The 20,075-nt window shown below is 45.0% G+C and overlaps 1 protein-coding gene across 1 annotated transcript in view; it reads right to left on the reverse strand.

Annotated features, from left to right (window-relative positions):
• DMD (dystrophin) overlaps positions 1-20,075 on the reverse strand; it is a 3,148,630-nt gene that overhangs the window by 1,868,823 nt on the left and 1,259,732 nt on the right. Inside the window, exons 14-15 of the mRNA XM_029603105.1 lie at positions 7,315-7,416; positions 5,921-6,028 (exon numbers count right to left, since the gene is read on the reverse strand). Of these exons, the coding sequence (XP_029458965.1) occupies positions 5,921-6,028; positions 7,315-7,416 (210 nt within the window). The remainder of the gene's footprint in view (positions 1-5,920; positions 6,029-7,314; positions 7,417-20,075) is intronic.

The following is a 20,075-nucleotide window of genomic DNA, read 5'->3' on the forward strand; positions in this document are numbered from 1 at the left end:
ACAAGACAGGCAAACATTTTGCAAAAAGAAGTACAGTCTGAAAACTGAACTGCAGAGAGGAAAATGTCAGTGCCAAGGGGGCAGAGGAGGGGAGTCTATGTCACTTTGCAAAGCTGGAACCAAACATCGTGGGATTACGATGCATTAAAAAAGCTCCAATTCCTTTGCACTCATGTTCCAAGTCACAGCTAAGTCTTGTCATCTAATGCAGTGTTTCCCAACCCTCTCCTGGAGGCACACCTAACCAGTCGGGTTTCCAGAATATCTATAATGACTATGCATTAGATAAATTTGCATGCCCTGGGTCTCCAATGTTTGCAAATTTATCTCATGCATATTCATTGTGTCAATCCTGAAAACCCGACTGGTTAGGTATGCCTCCAGGAGAGGGTTGGGAAAAACTGGTCTACTGCACAAGAAATGAAGCCACCTCCAACACTCTCACAGATCCTTCCTCAGGGGATTCTCGCCACTGAGTACTCTGCACCTACACTGGTAGCAGTGTCCCCCTCTCTTACACACACTTAGGTTCCTTGACTCATTCACACATTTACACCCTTACACAGGCTCTCTCCTTCTCTCTCACTAACACCATTGCTCTCTCATATACACACACAATCCCTCACACACACACACACACAAACAGAGGTGCTCCTCTTAGTCGTGAGTGGGATGGGCTCAGCTTGCGGCCCCACATGGCTGCTCTTTGCCACTCCCTAATGGCTGGCACCTTAGGCTACCACCTAGTTCAGCTACTGGGACGCGCCAGCCCTGACTGTTTGTCTGGGTATTCGATAAATCAAACAAAGCAGGCTAACTGCTAGAAGAGATGTGAGAAAAGATCTGCATACAGGCAGAGGAGCGAAAGCAGGGCACTTTTGTGGCATGTAAAGGATTGGTGTCACTGTGATGCAAGCTTTAGAAAAGACAAGAATGCATTTCTTGATGGCCATTTAGGGAATGCAGTCTAAACAGTGCTTAGTAATAGCCCACAAGAAATATTACCAGAGCTGGAGACAGAGACAGATGTTAAGACTGAACTGCAAGCTCCTGGCAGATGGTCACTGATTTGATGTTTGAAAATATATCGTATGTCTGTAAACAAACCCTTTTCTTCACACAGACATGCTTAAAGATTTCATATAAGCAATCAGCTGTTGAGCTTGGCAGAGCTTTGCAAGTGCAATGCACTGGCAGCGAGCTGGTCCAGTGAAGCCCATCCTTCCTCGGGACGATGAGCGGGGCACTCCTCCACCAGATGGCGGACACCTTCGTGAGCTGTGGCAGTTGTTGCAGCCTGCCAGAGGGTCAGACTTTTCTCCCCTTCTTTCCCAGCGATGGCCTGAATGAAAATCTGTGCCGCTCTGAGGAAAGGCTTGCGGCTGGCTCGCAGTTTCCAGAAGATGTCATCATGAAGGGGGATGGGCTGGATTGTTAGCAACTTTAATAAATGCTACCCACCCTAGTTAAGTTTGGCCATCTCAGATGACAGGGTGGAAAGCCTGCCGAAAATGTGCAAATCTTGGATTGAAGTTGGACGTTGGCAGCCACTTAACTGAATGAGCTGTTAAGGGTTTATACAGGTGTTTCTACATTTAAACAGAAACACAATATTTCCATGTGAATGGGAAAAATCTCCTTGGGGCATCAGCGGATTCATTTCCTTCTCTTTGGAGACAGGTGAGGTGAGCTCAAAGGATCACATTTAGATAGTAGATTGCTAGGGATGTCCTTTTGTTTGCAAACAACATAGCAATCTCATCGATGGCTGCCTGATGAGACGCGTCAGTTGAAGCTCTTCAATCCGATTACCTAATTCCTGAATTTCCTGCTCAGATGCCCCATACGAAAAGAAAGGTGAAAGTGAGGGGAGGAGGATTGAGCTCCTCTCCACTAGAGAATTTACAGCCGCAGATTGCAAGCTTCTTTACACCGACGGCAACGAATACGCCGGGAGGGCTGGTCGCTGTGGGGATGGCAGATGGGTGTGCAACATTCCCCCCTCTGACCCTTGACATCTCGTTAAGCCCCGGCGCTCCAAGAAGGCCTGAACCCCCATGCAGAGAAGAGAGCGGGCAGCGGGAGAGGAAACAGAGGATGATCTCCAGGGGGACTACGAATGCTGCCACGATTGAACGAATCCTGCATGAAATCTGCGGGAATGAAGGCTCTGCGTTACCTGATCCCTTTGTGGGGAGTGGAGTGGGAACTGTATCGCATGAACCAGTAGGAATAACGCTGATTTGCCCGTCGCTTCCAGCCATGGATAACGGGACAGGTACTGCTATGGGGGTAGGTGTAGTCACTCCTAGAACGCCTGGTTTGGGAGGTAATATCCAACCACCCTCGGAGATGAATTTAGCAACTATTTGGACTGCTTTAAAATCCTTAGAAGCTTCTATCGTTTCCCTATCTAAGATTACCATAGAAATAAAAAATCAAGAGATAATTAAGGTAAATATGTTATCTCAGCAAAATAAGAAGAGTGAAGCTTTGGATCAACAAATGGTGGGAGTGGAAAAAGTGCAGCATAATTTGATACAAGCTGACTTGACAAATAGTAGAAAGATGGAAAATATAGAGAACAGTTTGTCTTCCTACAATTTGAGATTTCTGAATTTTCCTGTTGTCAATTTGATTTCTCCAATGGAACTGTTTAAAATATATACTTCCCAAATTTTGAAGATTTCAGAATCAGCCAGACCAGTAGTTACTAATGCCTATTACTTACCCTCGGCACCGGGTTTAGGTGAAGACGTGCAAGATCGTTTGCTGGCCATGGACATCTCTGAGGTTCTCGAGATGTCTCAAGAGACTCTGGTGGCAGGAAGAAGACCTCTTCTAGTATCATTTGCATTTTTACTAGATAGGAATAATATTCTCAGACAGTTTTTTCGTAATAGGCTTGTACCATTCTATGGCCAAAAGGTCTGGTGTTATCCGGACCTAACTAGTCTAGAAGAAAGAAATTTCTAACTATGCGTTCTGAAATTATACAGATGGGGGCACAGTTTATACTGCGCACCCATCTAAATGTTCTGGTAAATATCAAGATCAGAATTATATCTTTTTTGATCCTCCCCAACTAAGAGTGTTCTTGGATTCACGTACCTAATTAACCCCTAGTTTGGCTTGGTAAAATGTAATGTTCGTTGAAACTCAATGACTAACCTCTTTCCTTTTTTTTGAAATATTTCCTGTATTGTCACACCCCTATTTAAGAGCCCCCATATTTTTTTTATTTAAATCAGTGCTGTAGTTATAATACAGATGTATATGTATTTGTAATTCCTATTTCTTTTTTTCTGAAAGGCGCTGTAATTTCTCGACAAGATTTTTCGCTTGTGATTATTGAAAATGCTGAGTTTAGTCAACACAATGTACAAAGATATAAATCAAAAAAATTAATTTCTTAAAATTACAAAAACCATAATAAAAATAAAAAACACAATAAATAAAAATCCATAAATTATTAAATTTCAACATTCAAATATAACATAATCAAAGTAAGTGCCATGTAATTGAAGGGTGGAGGGGGCAGAACAGTGTACATGGATGTGAAATTATTGTTTGATAGGAGTAATTTTGAAAGCAATTTGAAAAAGATATGTTTTTAGAGATTTTTTTAAATGAGTTGAGTTAGATAGGGATCTTAATTAGTCTGGTAGTGCATTCCAGAGGATAGGGCCTGCTACAGAAAAGGCCCTTTTTCTTGTGATGTCTAGATGAGCTTGTCAAGGTGAAGGTATATCAAGAACGTTTTTTGTTAGAGATCTCAAGTGTCTAGTGGGCTTGTAAATACGGAGAAGAGAGCAGAGTCTGGTGGAGGAAGCGTTATGAATGAGTGAGTGGATGATAGTAAGGATTTTATACTGTATTCTGAATTTTATTGGTAACCAATGATATGCCTGAAGTACTTAAGAGAAAAATTCCGTTAGGTCCCATGCTCACCACCCTAACCCAATCTTTCTTAGGTCCCAGGCCCTCCCGCCAGACCCTCCACCCAATCTTTGTAAAAGAAGGTGATTCCAGTCACCTGGGCACAACCTCTCTACCTTGATCTTCTCCTGCCTTCCCCCAAAACACCCTCCCCACATCGAGTTGGAAGCAAAGCTCCCCCTTAGCTTAGCTTGTTGTTTTACTTTGCCAACAATGCAGTGCTACGTTAGTTACGCTGCTGTCAGAGCAGCACTACACACAGAGCAGGAAGCAGGTGGGGGGGGGTGAAGGGGGATCAGGGTTGAGGGAGAGGTACCCAGAGCCACCAGCTTTACGAATATTGGGTGAGGGACCAGCAGGATCCTACAGATTCATTTTAAAGGGCAGGTGGGTGAATAGGCAGTAGCACCACCAGACCCCATACCATGCGTTTTAAAACAGCAGGTGGGGGGGGGGGGGGGTGGAGTGGTCCTTAAAATTTTGTTTCCTTTTGTTTATTTAAACAAAATGAAATAAAGTAGAAATAAAAACACAACAAAATGGGGGGGGGGGGGGGGGAAAGGAAAACATGCATTTGTAAAACCAATTGTAAAAAAAAATGGTTGGGTAGGAATGATCCCTTCCTAAGGTGGAGGAATACAGGATGCAAGGCTCTGGGATTTTCTGCAGATCTGCTGTAATCAGTGCTAAATAGTAACCCCCCCCCCCCCCCCCGCGTACCAGAGCGCCATTACTCTTATCTGTCTTCAACGTGCATGCTGGCAGTACATGAAGTACTTCCCGTTGCTATTTCTCTCTGGCAGAGCAGCTGAATTGCGTCTACAAGGGTGACACCAGAGGGTACAGGATACATCTCAGCTTCTCCTTGAATCTCTTTGCATAAGGAAGGTGACATTTGTGTCTGCCCTTCTGAGAGGCCGAGTTTCTGAGCTGTGCTGTGGGGTGTAGGGAGAGGGGGGGGGTGTTCTGTAGAAACTTCAAAACATTAAGATATCAATATTCAAAGCTGGCCGTTTAAGTAACTTGGCCAGATATAACTTATCTGGCAAAGTTACAATGCATATTCAACGTCATGGCTATGTTGCTGAATATACGCATATAATGTTGTGCTTGGCTGTATACGTTATAACCGGCTAAGTTTAGACCTGCTGTATGGCATATCTAGCTTACGGGTCGATACAGTAAGGCCGCGTTAGAAAGAGTGCGGCAGTGCCGGGCGCACCCTCGTTATCATATGGGGTTAAAACCAAATATCGGTAGTTAGCCATATAACTTATATGGCCAACTTGCTCCACCCTGAACTGCCTACAAGTTACATGGCTAACATTTTACCTTCATAAGTGACTTATATGGCTAAACAGTAGTCACTGAAAGTAGGCACATATTTTGCGGTCACTACTTAGCTGTATAATTTACACTTATCCAGCTAAATAGCGCTGAACATGCTTTAAATATTGATCTGTAAGACTTCGTGCTTCACAGTGGTCTGACACTTTTGTTATGGATCTGCACTGCTCAGAAGGCTCAGCTAATCCCATTGCTTTAAACTGTGCAACCTTTCTGCAGCCTAAGAGCAGAGAAGTAAAAAAACCAACTGGGAAAGTGATCCAGTCCTTATAAGAAGTTTTGAACTACAGTTTAAATGTAATCAGGTTTGTGTGCAAGCTAATGTATGCAAAATTTCTCTGTGTTTCGTGATTTAAAAAAAAAAAAAAAAAAACCACTACCTTTTTCTCTAGAGCGGAAAAGCAAAGGTTGGACAAATTGAAGGTAACAAGATTTGGTCAATCTCACTGTCCTAAACTCTGTCCCTTTCTAATGCCAAAGAGGCAGTTGGGTTGGCTATTATATTTCTTACCAGTAGGGATGCAGCAGCATTTATATGTACATTAGAGAAACAGCAACAAAGATTTAACAATGAGCTATCTCAGTTCTTGTCACTAAATGATTTAAAAAAAAAAAAAAATTTAAAGATACATACAGCCAATTTCCTCAGAGTGTCCAGCATTTCATTCTGGTCCTTTAGCTCAACGGTATGAATGCTGCTCACTGCATCTTCCTTCTCGCTAAGCCACACATCAAACAGACGCTATAGAAAGAAAAGTGTTAAACAATTACCCCAGAGTTTGCTTGATAATCTGACACAGATTAGCGTATTTTCAAGATCAAAATCTTATTTCAGTTCTAGTTTGCTGAAAGTTGGGTTTTTTTCCAGCACTTTTAAGCTTCGGTGTCCTATAATTGCATGACAATAGCATTACAATTATGCTACAGGGTCACCAAGCTTCATCAGTGACCAGAGAAAGCCAAAGCTCACTCTGGCAAGGGGATTTAAGATTAAAAATAAAAGCAGTGCCTCCTCTAATTGCAGGAGAGTGTGAAACAGGCTCGCCGTGCTGCCTCCGCCATACGGATCTTTTAGTCACAAATCTCCTACATGTATTTATGCAAATTAAATGTAGAACTGAATGACTTTAGTTTCAATTACTGTCCACAAAACTGATTAAGTTTTAGGAAATTGAAATCAGTTAAATTTAGAGAGTGGATAAAAAAATAATTCATTCCAGTTGGGGAAGCGAGCGAAGGCTCAGGTTTATTGGCACAGAGATTCAGTCACTAGCTATTATTGATCGCTTATAATAATAATAGTTGCATTTATTAAAGTCTGCTATAAGGTACTCTCAGCAATGTACATCTGAGCAATAAATATTTATACATTCAATAAAATACATAATCACAAACAAAATCATCATCGCAGCCCATACATTAAAATCAGCCCAAAATACAAAATTAAATTCCATAAAATATAACTGCCTAATCGTATCATCAAGCAATTTGACAGAATCCAGCCTAATCACACATGCTTGACTTGATAAGCTGCCTGAAATAGCCTTGCTTTGTCTTGCATGCCACTGGAGTACAATGAAGTGAATATGAGAAGGCAGAGAAACAAAATACAACATAGCAATACCTAACAGATAATATGTAGGGCATGGTAGAGCTCAAAATGAAGTTAAAAAAACAAAACAAAACCCTGAAAGTCATTCTCTGGTCTACATTAAATAAATCGGGGGTCAATATTTAGTTTCCATTGTTCCACTACCATCGACCTTGTTTGAATTTAACGAATGAACTATCACATAGACTGGGCTACACTTTCCCACCTAAAAGCGGGCTGAAATGAGATGAGAGCGCATTGGTAAGGAAGCTTGAGGATTTATTTATGGTTGACTTGCCGCCAGCCATGTAGTAGACCACCTTGCCGGTGGCTATAGAGAATTTTACTGGCTAGTACTGTCAGTCCAGCTCCTTACACAAATGCTGAATTCGCTAGACAGAACGTAGAAAGCAACCTTCTGCTATGATGCCACTCACCTGCTCTTCAGTAAAATGCTGCCACTTGAAAAGGACATCCTGGAGAAGAATCCAACGATCTTCTGTCCATCTACAGATGGCGGCCCACCGATCACCCAGATGCTGAAAAGTAATCAATACTTATTGAGATATGATGCTATCCAATGAGGCGCAGAGAATTTCACGTATACTTGAGGCATCTCAAAGAAAACACTGACAAAAATCAGCATCTTTACAATTCCTTTAGAAAAAAGGTGTGCTGAGTATCAGGCAGGGGTGGGGACAGTTATCATTTTAAAGACTGCTACACCAAAACATATCTGGAAAGCAATGATGCTAGCAGAGGAAAAATAATGCAGAGTTAATTCATAAATAATGTTCCACTAAGAAGGACCACAACATGAAAAGGAAGTTCCATAGTAAGGATAAACTGCATGTCCTATGGATGAAACTGCACTTAGAAGCTCGACCTCACATGCTCCCTTGACTTATTCCCACAATGAAATCTTCCAACCCCACTCCTTCTGCCACCCAGCAGTCCCTTTGAATATGACTTCTAACCTTATGCTGCCATCCAGTAGTCCCTTAAAATCAACAGGGCAAGACAGAGCTCCTTATTGTCCCCTCCAAATCCTCTTCACCTCTTCCACTGTTCTGTTTCTGTGGATAACTCAGTCATTGTCCCAATCCTCTCAGCCCATATTCTTGGGGGCCAACTTTGACTCTTCTCCTTCTCTGCACACGTCCGAAACAATGTTAAAATGTGTTGTTTCTTTTTAATATCAGCAAAATCCGTCCCATTCTTTCTGAACAACCACCAGAACCCTATCCACTCTCTCATCACCTCGCGCTTAGACTATTGCAACCTGCTCCTCACAGGCTTCCCAGTGAGCTATCTCTCCACTGCAATCTGTCCTAAATGCAGCTGTGTGACTTATGCCTTCACTCTGCTGCTCCTGACTTCTTTTCCTCTCTCATCTCTCTCTACAGCCCTCCTTGTGCTCTCCGCTCGTCGGATAAGTCACTCCTATCCATGTCCTTCTCCTCTACCGCCAATTCCCGACTCCATGCTTTCCACCTGGCTGTGCCGTGTGCTTGGCATAGACGTCCTGGCCTTATTCAAATTCAGACTAAAAACCCACATTTTTTATGCTGTTTTTTAAATATTAACCTCTGATTCTCCTGCACATAGCTTTATTGGTGTTAACCATTTTCTTAATAAATTAAATTCCCAAAGTCTCTTTTGTCCTGTATCTTTGCTTAATTAGAATGAAAGCTCTAAGGAGAAAGGACTCTCTCTTACATTGATTTGTGATGAGTAGTGGTAGTAAAAGACTCTGTAATCTAAGGTCACAAACCATCACAATGAGTCCTCCTACTCCCATGATGTGCAGTCAGCATGCCCTTTGACATACTCTTTAATGATGCCTACCACTTTGTCAGATGGAGTTTTGGGAGGACAGACAGGCCTGGTGCCTGAACGGCCAAAGTAATATGGTGCCAGGCTTACGCTTGAAGTAGGCCGAGTGGGGCGGGGTGGGGGTTGAGTTGGATGGGGAAGAGGGATTGGTGAACGTGTTGACTGGAATTCCAATCTGTTAGGTAGCCGTCGCTATTTTAATTTTAAAATATCACAGGCTTTGAGCTGATTTGTTTTTAGGGCACTGGGCTTCTAGGGAAGGGGAGGAGTTTGGGGCTTCGGGGTGCCAGCAATGGTGCATTTCTGCACTTTCCTTTTCGTTGCTGCCGCGGTCGTTTTTTTGGGTTTTTTTAGCTGGTACTGCAGTGTATTTTCTAGAGTGCTTTTATTGTCAGTGTATTGGTCCGGTGCCCTGCAAGAGGATCGGCTCGTCATCATGGACTCCGAGGAGGTATCGGTAGCGACGGAAGATTGCTGCAAGGCGATTGATAGTGGTCCTGTGGCAGTGAACCAGTTGGGAACGAACAGTTCAGCAGATGCTGCAGTGTCAGCGGCCCTTGCCGCGGTGAGTGTGGCTTCAAATGCTCAGTCCCGTTTGGCTGGTAAAGAGGTGGAGTCTATCCCTTCCACCCTGCTTGCGGCAGAGTGTACGGTTGGGAGGAGAGGACTGGGTGGTCAGAACGTGTGCGCTTGTTTGCGCAGCCGTGCCGGTATCGGGGCATCGAGGGGTGATAAGAGTGGAGCGGCAGATGGGTGTCCCGTAGCTGGAAGCGCTTCTCTTTCTGACGGCACAGGCAGTGCATCTGTGATCCTGCCCCCTTCCCAGGACATCACTGTGGCTATGCCGCCATTGCTGCTAATGCTGTTGATCAGTCTTTTCCTGCTTCAGACAATAGTGAGAGTAGGAATATAGATGTAGGGGCATCAGGGTTTAGCAGCTCGTGGCCCGATTGTTGGGGAATGTTGAATACCGGTGATGCAGGGTGGTTGGGGGGGGGGGGGGCCTGCTGGTTTTACTGATACTGCTGCAACTCCAGACTGGAGTATGGGTTGGGGGAGGCAAATGAGTAATTGTAGAGGATTTTGGGATCTCCCTAGTTCGCAGTTAGCCTCTATTGGGCAAGAACTCCTTGCTGCAGTGAATGAGCCCATGTTTCCACGGGAGGTTCCTGGGGCAAGGTGGTGTTAGTTGGGGTGGTCCCTCTTTTCCTTGGCTGATGGGATCTGACCTCTGTTGTTTCTCGTTAGGCGGGACAAGCCCAGGTGGGTGCCGTCCTCTCCTTGGGGGTTATTCAGGTTGGAGCATTCCTGCTGAGGGGACAAGAGTGGCAGAAGGAGGGCCTGGTATGGCGGAATTTGCTGGGCCTTCTGCTGTGGCTCCTTTAGTCCCTTCACAGGCTGTTACATTGTTTGAATCATCAGAGGGACCTGGTACATCTCAACAAGAAAGTTGGTGCAGTGATCCAGCTTCAGCAGCGGTGCCTCCTTCTGATTCCGGACCCAGAATGCAAGACAGGCAGCAACAAGTGTGACACAACAGCTGTTGTTGAGGTACCCAGATCTGGGAATGAGGTTAGTCAGAGAATGCACGGCACTCGAAGGGATCTAGGCACATCTTCTGTGGTGGTTGGGAGTCAGTCGATGGATGCTTCCATTGGTAGTGGGATTTTAGCAGCAGTGGATAGGGCCGGTGATTCTTCCGGAGCTAAGAAAAGAGCAAAGTCCAAATATAAGAGGAAACGTGACAAATCCAGTTCATCTCCTCTTCTCCCTCCTCTTTGTCTTCTTCTAGTTCTTCAAGTGCCATGTCTTCGGCAGGTGTAGGGACTAAGAATAAGGGGGCTGATAGAGGGACACCTGCGTTGGTATGGGAAGATCCCATACCAACGCAGGTTGGTATGGGAAAGAAAATTAGGCATAGGAAATATATTGATATTTTTCAGCTTTTGGAGGGTCGCAGAGGGAAGAGGAAGGAGAGAAAGAAAAAAAGAGGTGTTGAACGTTTCCCGGGGACTCAGAAAAAAGTGTCATAGAATATTCTTAATTGGATACGTTCTTTTCATCATTTGGCAAGCGTCATAGGTCATCGTGACTCTTCACAATACGGATTTTTGTTAGCTTCTGCAGACGCTATTCTGGCTGCTAGAAAGGAGTCCAAAGGTTGTTCCTGGCTTATTTATGATGAGTGCATTCAAGATCGGATGGAGGAGAATAAGTTCATGTCTTAGGGTACTCAGGATGTAGGCTTATGATTGACGCAAATGAATAGTAAGGAGCCTTCTTCTGTATCAGGAGTGCCTGGTGGTTTGAGTAGTGCGATTAATTGGCCCTTTTGTCCAGGACTCGCAACAAAGAGCATGGGTAGAGCCAGTTTGAGTATCAACAACATTTGCTGGCAATTCAATCATTCAACATGCATGTTCGCAGATTATACATTTAGACATGTTTGTACCAATTGCGGGGCTAGTCACCCCATTTCCAAATGTGTTAAGCAACAAACGTGCCCCTGCCAAAGGTCCCTCTAAATGAGGTTTTTTGTGCGTGCGCCTACTCCAATTCAAGTAAATGCATTGTTGCCGTGGCTTAAAATTTACCCAAAAGTGGAGGCGGCTGTTATATTGCATGAAGGGTTTGAGCTTGGTTTTTGTATTCCATATTTTGGGCCTGTATCGATTGGGAGTGGGAATAACTGTCCTTCGGTAAAGAAGATGATTGTATTCGGTAAAGAAGATGATTGTATTCATTGAACAAAGAATACAATACAAGACTCTATGCACCATACATAAACTAGTACACAATGAAAACGCAGACTGGCTTAACACAGCCCTTCGCATACACATCCCTAACAGAAACCTAAGGTTAGCCAACAAAGCACTCCTAACTATTCCATCAGTCAAAACAGCAAGACTAACACAAGTAAGAGAAAGGGCATTATCCTTGGCAGGACCCATACTATGGGACTCCATGCCCTTGGAGTTACGATTACAAAGAGACAGCAAAGCCTTTAGAAAAAATTTAAAAACCTGGCTCTTTAAACAAGCTTTTCCAAAAGATAAGGGAGAATAGAAGCCAGGGAAGTACAAGGTACGAACAATTGAACACCCACACACACTACAGTATTCACTAGGTGTGTAGTTTTTAATAGATAGCCCATCACTAAACGATAAGTTACAATTATAAAACTAGTGTTATACTCGAAAATGATAGACAGAGACCCGGACATGAATTATCACATTTATCAATTAACATTGATCACAAACTATGTTACCGAACCTTATGACATCTATATAAACTGACAGATTTTAGTATCATTACTTTATGTGCCTAATTGTAAACCGTTGTGACAGTTCCCACCTTAACGACGGTATAGAAAAGATTTAAAATAAAATAAATAAAATAAATAATGTGGTCAAAGACAAGCTCCAGTCTGAGAATAATTGAGTCAACCAGGGTGTCTGACGAAATTTCTTTTTATGCATATTAGTCTTTAATTTTGAAATGTAATCTCTTTTAATGCTGCGGTCTTTCTCTCAGTTATGCTCAACCATATATTTTGTAGATGGCCTTTCTTTTGTGATTGATACATCCACTTGACAGATTACAACCCCGTGTACGGTTACCGAGAGCTGATTACACAGTCAAATATCTGCACCTCCTCATATATTTCTATGCATAACTAACTTCCAAAATTCAGCCTTGCTATTAGGAGATAGCTATAAGATATCTGGGTTTCTGCCTGTTTAATGATCATTTAACAAACAGGACAAAAATAAAACAATACACACAGAATTAGCCTTCCACACTTATCTAGGGAACCGAGCTGGAACACCATCAATACAGAATAGTCATTCTGACTTGGCATATTCATTTTTGTTGTAGTCTTTGACAAAAAGCATGATTTTTGCTCTAGGATATGAAGACAATCTCTCTGGATTTTTCTAGCAGAGTGCATATACAAACTCATGCATAATTAAAACCACTACATCAAATGCCATCCAGTTTGGATAGAAACCCAGTGACCAACTCTTGCAGCTTTGAAGCTTTTCAAGTTATGGAGATACAAAATCCCTAAAATAAATGCAGTACTTAATGCCAGTTTAACAGAGACTGTGTCTACATCGCTGTAGCTGGGTAGGATTAATGCTTCAATAAGTTAAAGATTCAAGAACCCTTCTTCAGGCCATGGAGGGACATTAATGTAGTCAGAAATCCTTGTAATTTAAGATATTTATTAGCCTAAAAAATTGCATAATCTCTATCAAACTACTTGGTTGGATTTATTTTAAGTAACTTTTATTTATGGCATGCTAAAACAGTATTATCTTGCTGCTCTCTAAATATATCCTGTAAGTCAATCAGTGAGAGTCCATCAGAAAGAATGAGGGCACTTTTCAGAACAATCTGGGCAGCAAACTAAGGAGATGAAAACTGGGCCCACAGAGCTTGTATCTCTTCTCTAGCTAAATGAATTATCTAGCGCCACTAATGTAATAAAGGAGAGCAGAGGAAACTTCTGCCTGTTACCAGAATGATTTTTCTGGTCTCTAAGCCTTCACCTGTCCTCCCTCATATTTCCACTCAGTTTACAGAACACAAATGTGTTCTATGTTATCTTTACTGAATTCACAAAGACGTTTTAGAAACCATTTGCATTTAGTGAACACAACACTAACTCATCTGGGAGAATGCTTCTGCCATACCAGGCATTTTTTTAATGTAATGTAACAACAAAAAAGTTTGCAGTCACAGCACCTGGGATGCAGAAGAATCTGCGAGTTACCAGATTCCATGACATTTTCTTAGTCAATTGAAATTTGTACATGAAACATGCTGTATTCCACTAAATTTGTATTTCTAGGAAGAAGCAATCCTTCCAGATATTAGAGATGTATTTTAGCCAAGGATAGAAAAAAAATGTATCAGTTTCTTATTACCAGCAGACACAACTTCCATAATTACAACTGATTTTCAAATTTGATGTGAAAATTCACATTGGAAGTTCAGTATGGGGTTAATTTTCAAAATGTTTCTGTGTGTGGAATCGTCATATATGCATGCGAGCAATGTGTACTCGCATATATATACTATTTTGGAAACATAGTGAGTATGCATATACTTATGGGAAAAAAAAGGGTTGGTGTAGGTGCATTGAACAGGGATCAGAAGCACCCACACAGATTGGCTATTTGTAAGCGGTATAGGTGCATGCATATCTATACTTGTCCATCGGCTTTTATGCTTGCTAATTAAGTCATGGAATGGAAACTGGACTTGTCTTTTGTCTTATCGTTTTTGGATGGATTAAATGCTGGGTTGGTCAGGGTGAATTACTGGAGGGTCTAGGTGAACTGCTGGTGGTCTGTGTGAACTAGTGGAAGTGTTGGCGAGCTGCTGATTGCAAGCATGCACACAAGTAAACATTTTCAGATGCAGAATATGAGCATTATTTATAAAATACATGTCTCTGTGTAAAACTCAGGATTTTATGTGCATATTTCAATCATTACATGTATAAAATACAAACATGTAATTTTATAAAATGGGTAGAGAAAGTATATGTTTTCCTTCATTACCACTATACGGATGTACTGAAATGTTTGTGCATATTTTTGAAGTAGAAATCCACGGTAGGCAGAGTTGCTGACCTGTAACAGGTGTTCAACAAAGACAGCAGGATGGTAGTTCTCACACATGGGTGACATCATCGGATGGAACCCGGCACGGAAAACTTCTGTCAAAGTTTCCAGAACTTTGACTTGGCATACTGAGCATGCCCTATACCACGCGTCCATGCGGGGTCCCTCTTCAGTCTTATAACATAGAATTATATTGAAAAATAACAAAAGGAGAAACTCAACTCTGCGGGGTGGCAGGCAGGTTTCGTGAAGACTAACATCCTGCTGTCCTTGAAGAAGACCTGTTACAGGTAAGCAACTCTGCTTTCTCTAAGGACAGGCAGGATGGAAGTCCTCACACATGGGTGAATCCCTAGCTACAGGCTTCTCCCCGAAACTAAAGGGGACCAACAGACAACAACCAGGTGCCAAAGTGCTGTTGGAAACAGAGAAGGAGACATCCTGAAGCCAAACATTGGGCCCTAGGCAGGGAGAGTTGGGTTCTACATCTCAAAGAAATTCTGAAGGACAGACTGGCTGAACCTGTCAATTGTGAGATGCAAATGTGTGGTGAGAACTCCACGTTGCAGCCTTGCAGATCTCCTCCACAGGAACTGCTCACAAGTGGGCCACTGACATTGTCATGGCTCTGACAGAATGACCCTTGACATGACCCTCAGGATGTAGTCCTGCCTGGGCATAACAAAAAGAGAAGCAATGTGCTAGCCAAATGGATAGTGTCTGTTTGGCAATGGCAATTCCCAACCTATTGCTATCAGAAGAAATAAAAAGTGGGTGGACTGTCTATGGGCTTCTGTCTGCTCCAGATAGAAGGCTAAGGCTCACTTGCAGTCCAAACTGTGCAGTGCTCATTCGCCTTGGTGCAAATAGGACCTGGGAAAGAAAGTTGGCAGGACGATAGACAGCTTAAGATGGAAGTCCTTCACCACCTCAGGCAGGAACTTAGGGAGCGTGTGCAAGACCACTCTGTCATGATAACATTTTATATAAGGTGAAAAAGTTACTAAGGTCTGGAATTCCCTGACCTTGCTCGCTGAAGTGACCGTCACCAAAAATATGACCTTCCAGGTCAGGCACTTCAGGTCACAGGGCTGTAGCAGCTCAAAAGGAGCTTTCATCAGCTGAGCTAGCACTAAGTTGAGGTCCCAAGACACGGTGGGAGGCCTTAGGGGAGGCTTCAACTGAATCAGACCCCCACATAAAATGTACAACTATAGGCTGTATAGAGATGGGCGCACTATCTACACCTTGGTGGTATGCACCAATTGCACTCAGATGGACCCTAACAGAGTTGGTTTTTAAGCCAGCCTCTGATAGATGCAGAAGGTAATCAAGTAGTTTTTGTGTGGGGCAGGAGAACGGATCTAGGGTCTTCTGCTCACAGCACAATGAAAACCTCCTCCACTTCAGTCCATAGGACTTTCTAGTGAAAGGCTTTGTAGAAGCTACTAGGAACCGAGACACATCCCCTGAGAGATACAGTGGTTGCAGGATTAACCTCTCAATATCCAGGCTGTGAGCGACAGGGTCCAGAGGTTGGGGTGCCACAACCTCCTTTGATCCTGCATGATGAGATCTGGGGAAGTCCCCAGACTGATTGGTTTCCAGATGAATAACTCCCATAGGAGTGGAAACCAGATCTGTCTAGGCCACTGAGGGGCTATGAGGATCATAGTCCCTCTGTCCTCGCAAAGCTTCGCCAGCAAAGGAATTGGAGGATACCATACAGAAGTCCCTTGCTCCAATGACTGGCAAGGGCATCCGAAGCTGTTTTGCTGTCCATCCCATACAGGGAGCAGAACCGAGTTATCTTACTGTTCCAGGGGGAGATGAACAGATCTATGTCTGGGCTCCTCCAGAAGTGGAAGATTCGATTTTCCACCTCCTGCTTCAGGGTCCATTCATGGGGGCAAAAGGCATGACTAAGTCTGTCTTCCACCATGTTCTTCATACCTGCCGGATACATTGCCCTGAGCACCATCCTGTGAGACAGGGCCCATGACCAAATCTGAACCACTTCTTGACACAGAAGGTACGATCCCGTACCTCCCTGCTTGTTGACATACCACATCGCTACCTGTTTGGATCAGGACAACTTTGTTGGACAACCAATCGCTGAAAGCCCATAGCACGTACCTGATCGCCCATAATTCCAAGAAATTGATCTGACAACAGCTTTCCTGAGCAGACCAGAGGCCCTGGGTGCAGAGCCCTTCTACATGAGCTCCCCAACCCAGGGTGGATGCAGGAGGACTTTGGAAAGAGATCCCCTGTTCCAGATTGGAGAGTACCCGCTACCAGGACAAAGAGTCCTGAAGAGACTGGATGACTTGGATGCAAGCCTGGAAGCTGTGTGTGGCTTGGTGCCACTGCAACCTCAGGGTCCATTGGGCTCTGTGCATGTGTAAATGTGGCAAGGGAGCGACATGGTCTGTTGCGGCCATGTGGCCAACAACCTCAACATGTGCCATGCTGACACCTGCTGGCTGCCCAGATCTCCGACGCAGTGAACGCCAGGGTGGCAGCCCGTGAACAAGACAGGAAGAATCATGCCTAAGCTGTGTCTAAGCAGGGCTCCTGTAAAGTCCAATTGAGGTGATGGACTGAGATGGGACTTTGGGTAGTTGATGATGAACCCTAGTGACTCCAACACCGAATGGCCCCTGCCTGAGATGCACCCCTGACTATCCAATCATCCAGATAGGGGAAATCATGCACTCCCAGCCTGCGGAGGTGCGTCGCCACCACGGCTAGGCATTTTGTAATGACATATAGGGCTGACACTAGCCCAAACGGCAACACTCTGTACTGGAAGTGATGTTTCCCCACCTCAAATTGGATATACTTCCTGTGACCTGGGAAGATCTCAACATGGGTGTATGAATCCTTTAGAACAAGGGAGTGTAGCCAGTCCCCACTTTGCAGAAGGGGCATCAAGGTGCCCAGGGAAACCATCTTGAACTTTTCTTTTTTTAGAAAATTGTAAAGGCCCCTAGGACTAGGATGGGACGGAGTCTTCCTGTTCTCTTTGGAATTAGGAAATACCTGGAGTAGAATCCCTGCCCTCTCTGCCTTGGTGGAACAGGCTCGACCACCCTGGCCATTAAGAAGGTGGAAAGCTCCAAAAGCAGTACTTTCTGATGCGATGCCGGCCCCCAAAACGAGCACAGAGGGCAATTTGGTGAGACACCCAATAAGTTTAATTGGCACTCCTGACGGACGATGGGCAGAATCCACTGGTCCAACATTATACTGGGCCAGCAGTTTGCGAAGAACCACAGCCTGCCCCCAACCAGGGGATCCATCGTCTCGGGTACAGGCAACTGGCTTACGCTCCCTCCAATCCAGTCAAAACCCCATTCTGGGAGTTGACTGAGGCGCCGGCTGGGGCTTGGGAGCTCTCTGCTGCCTGAGGCAGGCATGGGAACTCACATGTTGCTGACTGGAGTGAGGGAGCTGAGGATAGTGCTTCCTCTGGCTATAGAAATACTTCCTCTGCCCCTAACTCGCCAACCTCCTGGATGAGGAAGATGGGTCTGGAGTGCCAGCGGAGAGCTGTTGGACGGTCTCATGGTGGTCCGCAACTGGGCCACCACATCCCAGAGATTCTCCCCAAAACATGGCACATCAGCAAGCCTTTTCTGAACCTCTGGACAGAGATCCGAGGCCTGCAGCCATCCATTCTGCCCGCACCGATTCCTGCCGCAGATGACCTCGCTGCCTTTTCAAAAACATCGTAGGTCGCCCAGACCTTGTGTTTTATGCACTCCAGGCTCTTCTGCACCAGTGATAGGAGGGAGTCCTGCTGCTGCTGTGGCAGCTGCTTGCCTATATCCTGCACCTGCTTTCAGAAGGTTCTGCGAGTACTGGCTCTTGTAGAGCTGGTAGAAAGCGGTGCAAGTAATGAGCATGGCCACCTGCAACACTTTCCTCCCAAGAGCATCTAATGCCCTGTGGTCCTTCCCCAGGGGTGCCTCTTGAAGGAGGATTTAATGATCACAGATTGGTGGGGAGCTGACGCTTATCAAATCTGGTAGCCTTTTAGAGGCGGTAGACTCCGTCTGCCTTCCTGTTAACGGGAGGCACTGTGAGGGGGTGTTTCGATATCCTCAACAGCAGCTCCTTAAGAATATCATGCACTGAGACTGCCAAAATTTCCTTAGGAGGTTCCACAAACTGGAGGATCTCCAGCATCTTGTGCCTGGCATCTTCCTCCGTCAACAACTGAAACAGAATGGCTTCCACCACTACCTGCATAATCCCTGGGAAGGATAAGTCCTCAGAAGGGGACCTCTTTCATTCTTCTGGAGGAGATGGTTCTGAGGGGAGACCCACAGAGCCCATAGAGGAGGAGTCCGTAGTATCATCCCTGTAAGAGTCATAGGGATCCTCATCCTCATTGTAATCAACATGGGATGGGGCCCCAGGTCCTTGGCCTTTGTCCAGAGGCGCAGTCACTGGCAAAACTGGTGCATGCCCCAGCAAACCTGGATGATGGCAGCAGGCCACGGTATCTCTGTTAGCAGAGCTTCCTTCTCAAAGGAACCAGGAACAACCACCGCATCAGTCAGGGGAAGCATTGGTGCCCTACCAGGCATTGATGGCCTTCCGGGAACTAGTGCCAGCCAGGCCAGTAACACACAAATGAGCATAATGAGCCACTCCAGCAGTGGTTCCAAAATTCACAGGAGCTGCATCGGTGCCGTGAGTGCCACAGGACTGATGTCCTTCAGTGTCCGCTCCACCATCAGCTGGACTTGCCACTCCAGCTCCTCTTTGAATGTTGACAAAGCCAACACAGTCTGGAAGGAAGGAGGGGTGGCCAGATCTTCCTCAGATCCTCAAGGTGGATTGGCACCTGGCACCAGGACCAGTGGAGACCATCGCTTACCCCCGGCATCAATGGAGTATGGGCAACCTTCGCCACAGGGTCACTTTGGGGGCATCACAGCATGAGCCAGCACATCCCTATGTCTGGCACTGTGCATCAAAGGAGATCAGTGCCAATGCTTCCTCAGTTTCCTTCAATGCTCAGCCTGGTCTTTCCCCAGTGCCGAGGTCAAAGATGAGGAACCCTACTTCCTTGACCTGGAGGAGATCGAGTGTGGCCCTATCCACTGACGGCATCAGTGGAACTGACAGTCCCGCTAATGTCGGTGGCGTGGTGTCTATCTGTGTGGCTCCAAGGTCCATTGGTGTTGAACGCCACTGATGCTGAAGTCGATGGCTCAGACTTGTCTGACCCCAAGAGTTTCTCCATCCTGTTGAGTTGGGCACGACATCCCATTGGGGTCATTTGGGGCACCTGCGATAACCCTGGAAGTCATGCGATGCCCCCAGGCACAGGACATATATATCATGGGAGTCCATGATAAACATTGCCCTAGGGTAACAGGGGCATCGACAAAAACCCGAAGTGGCCATGACTTGAAGCAAAAAAAGGGATGCAAAACGGCAACGATGGCAGCAGGCGCCGATGGCCGGCTGGTACCGAGGCACCTCCACATGGGGAAGGATGAAACTAAAGAAAACATACCCAATAACATTGAGAAACCTATCTAAGGAGGCTACGGGAGGGACTGAGAAGGACCTGGCAGCAAGGGAACGTGAGAAAAACCTCAAGAAAATTGGGAAAAAAGAGTTTTAAAGAAAAAAACTGAAGAGCTCACTCACACTGCGATGTGAAAGTTCGGTAGAAAAAAACAGACTGAAGAGGGACCCCACAT

Source organism: Rhinatrema bivittatum, chromosome 5 (genome assembly GCF_901001135.1).
Source record: "Rhinatrema bivittatum chromosome 5, aRhiBiv1.1, whole genome shotgun sequence".
Lineage (NCBI taxonomy): Eukaryota > Metazoa > Chordata > Amphibia > Gymnophiona > Rhinatrematidae > Rhinatrema > Rhinatrema bivittatum.